At 42.1% G+C, this 12,269-nt stretch overlaps 2 protein-coding genes across 5 annotated transcripts; one reads left to right on the forward strand and one right to left on the reverse strand.

The window, feature by feature from the left end:
* Window positions 1–5,001: 5,001 nt before the first annotated feature.
* LOC137595844 (potassium channel subfamily K member 15-like) lies at window positions 5,002–6,839 on the reverse strand. Its single transcript, XM_068316187.1, has 3 exons — window positions 6,557–6,839; window positions 5,392–5,894; window positions 5,002–5,325 (listed from the first exon to the last, which is right to left on the reverse strand). The coding sequence occupies exons 1-3, from the start codon at window positions 6,837–6,839 to the stop codon at window positions 5,002–5,004; spliced, it is 1,110 nt and encodes a 369-aa protein (XP_068172288.1).
* A 2,176-nt stretch (window positions 6,840–9,015) lies between these two features.
* On the forward strand, window positions 9,016–12,185 carry LOC137594846 (opioid growth factor receptor-like). 4 transcript variants are annotated; one of them, XM_068314418.1, is made up of 8 exons: window positions 9,016–9,059; window positions 9,142–9,451; window positions 9,791–9,985; window positions 10,106–10,160; window positions 10,385–10,460; window positions 11,054–11,120; window positions 11,203–11,351; window positions 11,449–12,185. In XM_068314418.1, exons 2-8 carry the CDS (start codon window positions 9,173–9,175, stop codon window positions 11,759–11,761), a joined length of 1,134 nt encoding a protein of 377 aa, XP_068170519.1. In that variant the 5' UTR covers window positions 9,016–9,059; window positions 9,142–9,172; the 3' UTR covers window positions 11,762–12,185. The 4 variants fall into 4 exon arrangements, with proteins under 4 accessions (XP_068170519.1, XP_068170520.1, XP_068170517.1 ...); XM_068314419.1 differs by having other exon boundaries at window positions 9,032–9,451; window positions 9,791–9,853; window positions 9,959–9,985; XM_068314416.1 differs by having other exon boundaries at window positions 9,032–9,451.
* Window positions 12,186–12,269: the final 84 nt, after the last annotated feature.

Raw genomic sequence — 12,269 nt, forward strand, 5'->3', positions numbered from 1 at the left:
CGAAGAGATAGTCAAGTGAATATTAAAATTACTGTTTCTGTGAATGGGAAAAAAAAAAAAAACAACCATAAATGCTGACAGGGGGAGATGGCAGAGCGATAAACGCCTGCGATTGTTCAAACGTTCCAGTTCACCTGCGGTCCACTCTCTCAGTTGGTGCTGTAGTGATCGCTAACCCACACACCAGAGGCTGTATTCTTGCTTTATGGTGGACAATGAAATGTTTCATAGAAATAGATTATGACTTTAATTGGTTGTGAGACTTTAGAGAGTCTTTATAGAAGAGCTGGAAAATCTATGACAGTGAAACTGCACCAATTTTGTGTTACCATGTGAACAATGGCTTAAATGGCTAAAAAAGACGTTCCCTTTCCCCCATTGCTTCTCTTTCTTCTCGCTCCCAAAAGGCTCGTCCTAATGAGCGTTGCACTATGTGAAAAGAAATACAGCAGCACCTCACACTACATTAGCAGTGATTCGGGGCTCCTGACAGTTGACAGGGAGAAAAAAAAATAGATGGAGATAGAATAAAACTTAAGTGCAGTAATGTGAATTATTTAGTGCAGGGGTCGTAGCAAAGATCTGACTGCCTGCTCATTAAGGAAGATTAACAGATGTGGCAAATCACTCTGCTGTCAATCTTTTACAGTTCAGAGCTGAGGAACCGTGAATAAGTCGGGTTTCATATCTCCACTGGGAACTTTTCTTTATGAGAGTCCTCTTTTCTTCTTTTCCTTGAGCAGTAACATCTAAAAATAAATTTAAAAAAGGACATATTTGTCATCCAACTCGACTAAAGGCCATTGTGTTGCATTTTTGTCTCTGGCCTTATCTCGCTCATTCAAATTGTGTCCTAAAAGCAACATCTGAACCATCTTACTTAGTGAAGAATAATTCATTTTTGCACATAATATTCAGCGCTAATGAGAAAAATGAAGTGCTGCTGGACGACAACATGATAGTGACCGGAATGACACCGACACTGGCTACAAGAAATGAAGAATAAAAGACTGATTTCATCACCGCAGAAGGATGCAATTTTTATTCTCAGTGCCTGTGACTGTGTGGTTCTATACTATGATGAGATGCACGTGTAAAACAAATTTCACAACTGGTTTTGGGCTTTGCTCGACAACCTGTCCTCTCACCAGGAGTCTCTCAGAGCTAATGAAGACACTTTCACACAAAAAATCTGGCATTGATAAAGTCTCATTTCATGTTTGCAGATATGCAGTTCAAAGGGAATAAACTTCACCTCCGTTATCGTGTTGAATTGCATAACTGGAGAGGAAATGAGTAACGCCCTTGATAATTTTACATTCACCGCCTCAGACAACGGACTGGGAAGGATTTGCATCAAAGGCTACTGCGCTCTTATGCTGCAGTATTAGGGTTTTATGATGTTTCATGTAATGCTTCTGCAGCACCTTCTAGTGTCTGGGTAAAGGTGTTTGAGCTAAATGCTAATATCGATATCCAGATGGATTTGAACCCATGATAGTCTTGTTATGAGGCAGCAATACCGCTCCTGCACTGTGCTGCCAGCATGAACATAAAACTCAAAGTCCACCTGAGGCAGAGAATGATTTGGTGTCAAAAGCAGGATCCCTAAATATCAATAATTTCACCAATCATCAATCAAATGTACATTTAATATAATATTTAAAAAAGTTGAGTTATGGGATCAGACCCGGGTTACAGGTTTATCTTCTGGGGACCATGAACATCTGAATAAAACTCCACAATGATCAATGTACCAGTTATGGAGGCTTGTCAGTCTGATCCAAAGTGGCGCACCAACCAGCCAACTAGTTTTGCCACTTCTAAGCTAGTCTTTGCTTTTTTGCAAATGCAAATGTCTTTAAATAGTCTTTTAATTCCTGTCTTTTGACAGTATTTTATTTGACCAATCAAATCAATGATTAAAACCTCACTAATGTGATCACCAAGGCTTAGAGATATAATCACTGAGGTAAATAATTTCGACTACTGATTTTAAGGAACTGCTGGTTTATGATGACTAACATCAGAATTAGATTTCATCATTGCAGAGGTCTAGTCCCACTGATTAAGGAGTTATTCAAACTCTACTTTGTGACACTTAAAATTACAATTAGTGAAGCCGTGTGATTGCTCTGACACAAAATGTCAGAAGGAAACAGCATGTCATACACAGTCTGATTGGAGAAGACAACCAGTGAGCAAAAACAGCCTTTTCAAACTGTTCAACAGGAGTAGCAAATTGGCTGGAAATTAAAACTAATGAGCTATTACCCCACCAATGAACTTCTATTAAATTCTATTTTCTCAATGCTCTCCAACTGAAAACCTAATTTCTACTTGTTTAATCAATCAGAATAAATATGACACATACTTCTCAGTTCCTTCATCTTTCATTGAGGCCACCGCCAGCTACAGAGGATGTGCATTCGCATTCTGATGCACGTCCAAGAAAATAACTCCCTGAGCTCCTGCTGAAAGGCCGTGTATGTGTACACAGGCAAACATATTTCTGCATAATCAAAACATGCCAAACAGCATTGGTTTGGTTTATTTGTACGCTCATAAATACTTTATTTACATGCTGATTCCATTATGAACCTCCTGCCATATTAAAGCTTTTCACCCTTCAGAAATACAAGAGCTGCACTCTGCTTGAACTGGCAGCTCATTTCTGACTGTATCTGCCTCACCAGTGTGTCTGCATGTGGAACACCCTTCAACACAGGACAGTAATGACTTAACAGGGTCTGTTCACAAAAAGAAACATCTAACAATATAATCAATTATTCACCCGCTCTTTCAGCCCATAGTGACTTTAATAGGCCTAAAGCAGGGGATTAGTATGTGTGCATTGCTTTCATGATGGACTTCAACACTGCCATCAATGAGTACCGAGGTGAACTGAAGGCTGTGGTTGTTTCTGCAATTAACTAAATCACTGGTGTATCTGTGTTGTTCTAGAATTACAAGTTGTGTGGACTTGTTGTTATTTTGTCATCACCAGAGCTGATTGTTATGTTCAGCAAGCTCAGCAAGTTGATCATGAACCCAAGAGGAACAAACGCAATGAAATACATTTTGAGGAAAGTGAACAGATGTGGACATGAGTCAACATCCTTCAGTATATGCACAGTGAACGCTGGTGAAGTGCTGTGTTTTAGAAAGAATAGCAGCGCCACCTGCATGTTATATCTTGTAATAACAGTCATTATATGAAAATGACGTCCATGAACTGTCTTGTCTCCTATTTACAAAACTTATGGATGGATTGACCATTCCTGACCCGTCAAAAATGCCTGTCAAAAAGTTGCATGAGGATACTCCTGTGATATACGGTCAAAATAAAACTGCATTTCCATTTAATTATATCCTGTTTACACTGTTACTATTCAACTGGTCTCGTCTGATGTGTGGATTGACATCAGTGGTCTGAGGAGATCAATAATTTTAAGCTCAGAGAGGGAGAGCGGATATGAGCAGACATCCGTGGAATCACAACAGAATAAAATGAAGCATCATCTGAAATATTAACGAGGTAATTTTGCAATTTAGACAGTTTCTTTCATCACTAAAAAAAAAAAAAAGATGTTTATGCCAAACAGAAATTAAGCTCTGTGCTCAGACCTCTGCTTTCTGGTATCTGACAGATGACTTGCTGATCGAATCAACACTGCTTGAAGATGTAACTCATGCTAATGCAGCATGCAGTCCAACAGCATACACTGATGGCACGCAGGATACGAAAAAATTTAAACACAACAAAATCCTGCAAAAACATTACTATTCATTTTCAGGCAGTACAATTGTGACTTTTATTTGGACTAATGCTGCCCTCTAGTGGGAAGAAGTGGGACACACGTGGAAATTACAGTACCGATAAAACTGGATGCGCTTAATAATAATAATAATAATTATTATTATTATTATTATTATTATTATTATTATTGTTATTATTATTATTATCATTATTATTATTATTATTATTATAATGATCAGTTCCAGTACAGCTCTAGAGCTATTGTGTCATTTCTCAACTCTTTTATTTATATTGTTCAAGTACAACATCAGACGTAAGGTGTAAGTGAAAGAAAATAATATAATAACAGAATTATGACAAAAAAGATGATCAACTAGAGAATTTTAAAACAAAGATTAAAAGAATAATATTAGCAATGTAATCAGTGGATTCAGATATATCCTGGTTTTATTCCATTAGGTATATGCCAAAAAACAATACGACCAACAATTAATGCAACCGAAAGCAGAACTTTTCTTCAACCACGTCTTTCCACCCTAAGTTAGTAACGTAGGTTTCCTGTAAATTATTTAAGTCTCAAGTCCACATCAAGACACCTCTGAGACTGTCGCCTGATCGTGTCCTCAGGCTTTTCTACACTGGACGATTGCATTTGGATTTTGTAAGTAAGTAAAAAATAGTGAAATTCCACTTTAATGTCACACAAACAAAACATTCCATTTGTCAAACATTTAAAAAGTGTGAATAATGGCTAACTTTCCTCATTTCTTATTAAAAATACATTAGAATTACAGAAACATGTGGTTTAACAGCATGTCTACACATCTTTTGGAGACATTTCTAATTTGTTACAATTGTGCAGCTGCTCATTTTCCAGTCTTTGTTGACGAACTCATTCATCACAGACAATGAAGTCCAGGAATCACAGCTTTGACTGTATGAGAAAACACCACTCGTAGTGATTTAAATGCCTCCTTCCAGGTTTCCATATTGCACATTCCTACCCAGAGACAGTGACTAGGAATGTCTGAAAGTCACAGGAGGTGAAACAGCAGCAGGATTGACAGCAAAAATATGAATATAGACAACCACACCTTTCACAGGCACCAGTCTTGCATTGTATCTAATCAAGTTCTGCTTTGTGCCCCAGAATTTTAGGCTGGTTCTGATACAGCATATTATTTATTAACTTCCATCATTCTTCAATAGTAAATATTTATTATAAATATAAATATGCAGAGTTATACTGACTTCCTCCTGGTGTAAGAATTGTTCTGTCTCTGACAGAGAGCTGTTCTGCAGGGGGAGTCCTGTGATGTGCTGCACAGAGCCTGGTCCACCCTGTAGGAGATGGAGTTGTAAAAGACAGGGTTGCTGTGGCCTCCAGCCTCATCACAGCGTGACGCAGGCGGACCATCGTAAATGTCCGGGCCGCAGCAGATGCAGGAGAACATGGACCTGAGTCTGCTGAATTTTTTAATATCAGGTTCAGAGAGCTGCTCTGATAAAACAAGCCTGCGCTCCTCGGTTGGAGAAGGCAGGAGATTTAACCGGCTGGAGCCTCCCTCTATAGGGAGACTCAGGTTGCACAGGCTGCTGTGTCCATCTTCAGCTTCCCCCTCCGTCACCACCCTCTCCCCCGGCATATCTTTGGACTGCTCCTCAGTGCTCAGAGTGAGAAACCTGAGGACCACAAGGTTAATAAAAGCCCCAATGACGGTCAAACCGACCAAAATGTACATGAAGCTGAAGGCCACATATGGCGATCGCCTCTGGAGATCATCTTTTTTCTGTAGGGCTACAAAATCCCCAAATCCGATGGTGGTGAGCGAGATGAAGGAGTAGTAATAGGCATTGAAGAAAGTCCAGTCCTCAAAGTGGGAGAAGGCTGCAGCTCCGATACACAGGGTGCTCGTGCACGACAAGAGGCCCACCAGGACCATGTTTCCCATGGACACCTCTGTGGTCCGTAAGCCCATGCCCTGCTTGGCTCGGCGCAGGAAGTAGCGGACACAAGTGTTGATCCTCTCACCCAGGCTCTGGAACATGACCAGCGTCAGAGGAATACCCAAGACGGCATAAAACATGCAGAAGGTCTTGCCAGCATCGGTGCGTGGAGAAGCGTGGCCGTAGCCTGCAAAGTCGCAGCACATCACAGGTCATATAGTGTGCAGCTGTTTAACGTCCACAAGAGAGCAACTGGTCTGATCCTTCAAAAATGTGTTATACTGTAAAAACATTAGGTCTAAAATATGGAATAACAATACCAACAATAATGGATGATTGATCAACCTAACATTCAAGAATGGAGTCTATCTAGGTATGTTTGAGAAGATTGCTAAAGTCTAGTTGATCTGTGTGTCTACATAAAGTCAGTACCACAACCTTGCAAGAGGCTTCTTACTATCATTCCCACTCCATTTAAGAAAAAAAGAAAATTCAAACTGTGAAGCAGCGGTGACTGAAGTACAGTAATAATAGTAATTTTTGGAAGCAGCTACTAAACTCCTGTGTATCAAATGTGTACAATTTGGTTTACAAATTGTACATATTTGATATAGAATATATTTTACTTCACAAAGTAAAACATTGGATTTATTTTTGGGGAGTTTAAAGGCCGTTATCATCTGGGGAAATGTGAAATAACAACCGCAAATTCGTGCCGACTCCAAAACCCGCTCCTCCAGCTGGAGAGCTCCAACTTTAAAGAGCGCTTAAAACCACAATCACCGGGTGGAAATAATTTTCAAAATGTGTTTTAAGATGAGAATCGGGTATGGACAAACCGTACTTAACCGATCGTGGTGATCACGGTGATGGCGAAATAAAAAGAACCGGCAAACTTCCACTGCTTCCCCGCGCGGTGCGGCTCGGACTGGATGACCACCCTCTCCACCTCTCTGTAGTCGTCGTCGGTGAAGCCGTACTTCTCCATCAGCGTGTTCAGCTGCTGTTCCAGCGCTTTCTTATTCAAAGCCTCTCTATCCGACTCCAGCGCGTCGAAGATCGCGGCTCCAAGGAGCAGGTAGCCCACGATGGAGAGGATGAGGCAGAGGGTCCTGATGTTGTGCGTCTTCATCCTCAGGTGGGACGCGCGCAAAGCCGAGCGGAGGGAGTGCTCTGAGGACGCTCGGACCAAGGTGTTGAGGCCGCTACGGCCTGCTTGGATTACAACATAACACAATGTGTGTTGAAATTGTAGCCTGCCCTGTCTGTGCGTGTCGTGAGACAGAGCTGTACCAAACCTGTGAACAAAGTCACCTGAGCTCAGAAGCTGGCAGCACCTGGACTTTCCACAGGATGTTAGTCTTGTAAGTGCTGGTTGACCTAATTTGTATTTTAAAAAAAAATTTTTTAAAGCATAGTGTCCATTATGTCTGGGTGTGGTCGGGTTTTTTTAGGATGTTCGAAGTGTTGCCACGGCAAAATACATTGTGTTATATATCAGTCATCACAGTTTGTGAAATATTGATGCGCATACTCATCGTCTGACTCTTTCCAGACTGTTAATTACTGGCAGTGCTTCGAGAGGTCTGGAAACACAAGTTCCAGAGGATGTGCGCGGTGCGTCTCCGGTTGCCACCGAGGAGCGCATCAGCAGCGGTGGCTCTCTGGATGTTTTGGGGTTTGTTTGTTTTTTAACCAATTGATGCATTCATGTGCAGAGTAGTCACAGTATGCTCGGCTGAGGTATTACTGGGAGCATTGAAGCATTATTTGGCGGCGGCGCTGACCTTTATCACGCACATTTAGCCGCTGAGTGATCCAGCATGGCTTCATCATCAAGGAGATGGATGAGATGGATGATCGGCGCGCAGCTCCACAGGCGCGGATCAAGGAGCTTCGTTTAGGTTTTCTGTGGCATCTGCTGGGTTGCTTTTTTTTTTCTAATGTCATCTAATTGAGTTCAGCACAACGGCCATGTCTGTCTGCTGTAGTTATTTCAGTTCCATTCCCGCATGAAGTTTCCATCTATTTCAGGGGGGGGCGTTCCACTCTGAAGGGCCAATCCATGCACTAAACTAGGCCATAAAGCGTCTGAGATCTGTCATTAAAATCTATATTTATGGCCTCCTTTCCGTATAGAGCATATGGCTGTCTCTACATTGTGTTTTTTTTATATTCTACGCCGCTTTGCTGAGCACAAATGAATCCATTACCGAGCAGATGTTAACAGTGCGGCATGAAGACGCGTCTTGATTTTCTCCAGTGGCAGCAGAAGTAATTATGGTTATTGTCAAAGATCAGTCAGTGAGAACATACAAGTGGTTATGTACATCAGTGTAATTCAGCATCAACTCATATTGTATGGGGGGGGGGGGCGAAGCCATCGGATGAAGTTTAGAGGTCACAAATCAAACAACAATTCAGCGTATTTATTTGCGCAATCACCGCGAAGGACAAAGACGCAAGACCCCGTGGTTTATCGCCCCCCCCCCCCCCCCAGCCATAAAGCAATGATTCCAGCAATATCTGAGGACATCATCTCTTATCTCTCGGTTCTACAGGAGGGGGCATGCATCTCTTTATCTTCCACAGGAAGACATTAAGCGCAGGATGTCCACCGAATGGAGTCCAGACACTTATCTGTCCAAGTGCCGACCCCTGAAGAAGATGGGGGGGGGGGCAGCAAATATGATGCTATCTGTACAGGGGGGCTGAAAGCAGATGATGGTTGTTATGGCGATAGTGTGTGCGTGTGTGTGTGTGTGTGTGTGTGTGTGTGTGTGTGTGTGTGTGTGTGTGTGTGTGTGTGTGTGTGTGTGTGTGTGTGTGTGAATATGTTAATATATTACCCTGACCCCTTGACCTCTGCAGCCATGTGAATGTTGAGTGATCTTTGGGATGAATAAATGTTTTCAAACTTCTGACGTCACTTGAAAGGGAACGCGTTCTCAAAAGGCGATCGGTGCGTGTTTCCAGCCCTCCAACGCAGAATCACACACATTTTAAAAGAAATAAATGTTTTGTTTGGACAGTTTTACCTTTATAAGCTCGAACAGCTAACAGAATGTAACGTGAAATGGAGAGGAGTTCTGGCTCCACATGCAGTCAGAGAGCCTGGACTGGGAATCGAACCCGCGTCCAATGAGTTTAATTGCATGACTGTCAATAAGATCAGCATTTATTTATTTTTTTAATGAATAAAGCAACAGTGTTATGGTGAACAACAAGTTCCAGTGGTTACGCGCATCCATTCGTTCATGATGGTTTCTATTTTAGTTTCTATGAAGCGAAAGTGAAACGACCGTCACCGTCGCACCACCTGAACCCGGGACGTGAACCGTGTCCACCGCAGGTGCGTCTTCACAAATTGTTTGTGTAATGGCCCACTATGGCTTCTACCGCTTGCACTCAGTTTTTGCGCTTTTTTTGCGCAGAGATTCCCTCTTTTGGCGCTGCGTAAAGGCGATGCTTCTGCCAGTGACTGGAATTGTGTTTTTATCGATCGCCTGGAGAAAGAATCACGGAAGACGCCAAGATGATCCCGACCTAGAGGGAGGGCGTCCGGAAAAAGATTGTAAGGCTCAACGGGAGGAAGAGTCTGCTGAGGAAGAAGAGTTTGACAGTGAGTGCTATCGAGTGGAGACCACAGATGACTTTTACTGTGATTATGATTCAACCTGGGAGACCGAAGACAACCAGAAGGACGCACCGGACCGAACCAGGCAACCAGCCGCAGCCCGACATGTGGGTAGACCTGTCCTTATCTGTGGCCTACTCTGCAGCTGGTGTGTGTGTGTGTGTGTGTGTGTGTGTGTGTGTGTGTGTGTGTGTGTGTGTGTGTGTGTGTGTGTGTGTGTGCGTGTGCGTGTGTGTGTAAAAGTTGCTTTCTAGGTGATGATAGTATTTGTTTTCAGCCCTCAAGCTGGAAAAAAAATTATAAAAATGCATTATATCTTACTGAGATGTGCAAAATAGAAATACTCCAGTAAATTTACCTAAAACCTCTACATGTTTTTGTGTTCCACTACTCAAATCTATGTCTTCATCCTAAACTGACAAACACTTTATTTTCCTGTGCATCAGTACCAGTTCAGCCGATTTGAACGCGCTGCAGGAGACATGCAAAACTACAGACGGGACTACCCTGTGAGTTATGTGCAAACATATTCAAGGATTGGAGCATTACACACTGCAATCATAAACTGTGTAAGCAAAGATATACACACACTGTTCTCTTATATGTCTTCACAGTCTAAATATAGATGGAGGCCAGTGTCGGTAAGTAACTGTTTACTCAATTTATGTGATAGACATTTATTTCTGTTTAGTAAGAGCTCTATTGTACCAGATATATACAAAAAATACTGTAAATAAACGCTATTTTATTCTGTTGATTAGGATGACATGCCTAATTTGAACTTCTATCTGGGACTGAAGCCCTCTGCACCTGATGGTAGGCCCACAGCTACAAACACACAGGACATAAATCAATCAAACTCTAACATGTGATTATATTTGTGTAGCATGTGTGTAAATGTACATCAGAAAACACCCACAAACTTTAAACACTCATAATTTATTAATATCAAGAACTTTGGAGCCTGAGGGAGTGGAAATGTTAACATGTTTCAACATCTGTGCACTTTTTACAAAATAATGGTAATTATTTGTTGTCAGGTGTATACATCCAAGAGTTCCATGATTGGGCTGGAGATTATGATGCACTGGAGCACGTACACACCTACATTCAGTGGTAACTTCCTCTCTAGTCACAGACGTAATGTAAAATGTTCAAATGTTCACGCCTGCAATGCCATCAGAATTGCAGGTGATCCCACCCACCCCTCTCACAGCCTTTTCAGCCTGCTGCCATCAGGTAGGAGACTGCAGAGTCTGCGGGCCAAAACCAGCAGGCTCAAGGACAGTTTCTTTCACCAGGCGGTCAGGAGGCTCAACTCCCTCCCTGCTCTGCCCCCTGCCACAGCTCTGAACTCTACCCTCACCCTGCTCTGCCCCCTCCCCAGTGCCTGACTACCTATCTCTCCCTCCCCCCGTCAACTCAGGGACTGCGCACACGTCACTTCCCCTATGGAATTAGTGTATAGAGATGTTTACCATCCCTTGTGTTTTGTCTTATACTTCGTGCTGTACTGTCTGATGTACTGCTTGTGTTGTACTGCTTGTTGCACTGCCTGTGTTGTCCTGCCTGTTTTGTACTGCCTGTTTACCGTGGGTCAGAGAGGACTGCAATTTCATCTGTGCTGTATGTTGTGCATTTATGGTACATTTGACAATAAAGCTGACTTCGATTGACATTTTACCAATTGCTCTATTTTGCTCTCAAAGGTTGTTTCCACTGCAAGAACCAGGAATGAACTCTGAGGCCACACCACTGACTAAAGAAGAAATTAAGGTGAATACCTTTAAGCTAGAGTTGATATTTGAGAAAGAAAGTGATTCCCATACTGTATTCTGACTGAAGTCCTCTGCTTTAGTGTTTTCTGGACAACAGCACTGCAAAATATAATTTGTTGAAGTCCTACAAGCTGATGTTGGACTTCTACGGGATCGAGTTGTGCAATGAAAAAACGGGAGAAGTCAAGAGAGCGTTGAACTGGAAAGAGAGATTCGAGAACCTCAACAAGTCAGTTATCAAGTTTAATCGAACGTGTGTCACTGAAAGCAACATACAGTATCCCATCAAATGATCTTTTCATCCTTCTATGGCTTCTCATTAACAGTCATACCCATAATAACTTGCGCATCACGCGCATCCTGAAGTGCCTGGGAACCCTGGGATACTGTCATTACCAAGCCCCCCTGGTCCGTTTCTTCCTGGAGGAGACTCTGGTCAATGGAGAACTCCCAAATGTCAAAGACAGTGTTCTGAACTACTTTGTGTTTGCCGTCCTTGACAAGGGACAACGTAGGAGTCTTGTCAAGTTCGCCTACTTGAACTACGACCAGAAAGACGAGTTTGTGTGGTGCCCAAAGAAATTTCAGAAGATTTGGTCTAGCCATGCCAATGTTAAGGCCACAAATGGACAGGCCTAGAGTTTTTACGTTTGCCAAAGTGGGAACGGTGTCCTGGTTTTATCCTAACCTTTCCTAGTGTGCTCTACAATTCATCAGACTCAAGAAAGTGAAGTGTCCCTATCTTGCCGATGTCCCTGCTAATTCAACTTGACGGTGGTTTTGATCAGTGGTATGAATGTAGAACTGTAAACCTGCTGATCAGTTTTACTTTGGTTAATTAAGCTGGAGCAGTTTTTGTGGTTTGCATTCTTTCTCTACACATGAAGTAGTTATTGGTTTTAATTTCTCAAGTTTCTATCATGCTTTACAGGATATTGTTGACACGTAGTTTTATTCTGATAAATAAAAAAGGGATTTGGTTCTACATAAATGTTCCAGTGTTTGTTTTTTTTTACCTCACCAAGATTTTATACTTCATCATACTTTATACTTTAATTCCTTCAAAGGTTCTGGTACAGTCATCTATAACTAGCAAAAAACATTTGACTTCGGCCTTAACTAACAACACAAGAGCTTAACAATCTCA

The sequence above is a fragment of the Antennarius striatus genome, chromosome 5 (genome assembly GCF_040054535.1).
Source record: "Antennarius striatus isolate MH-2024 chromosome 5, ASM4005453v1, whole genome shotgun sequence".
Taxonomy (NCBI): domain Eukaryota; kingdom Metazoa; phylum Chordata; class Actinopteri; order Lophiiformes; family Antennariidae; genus Antennarius; species Antennarius striatus.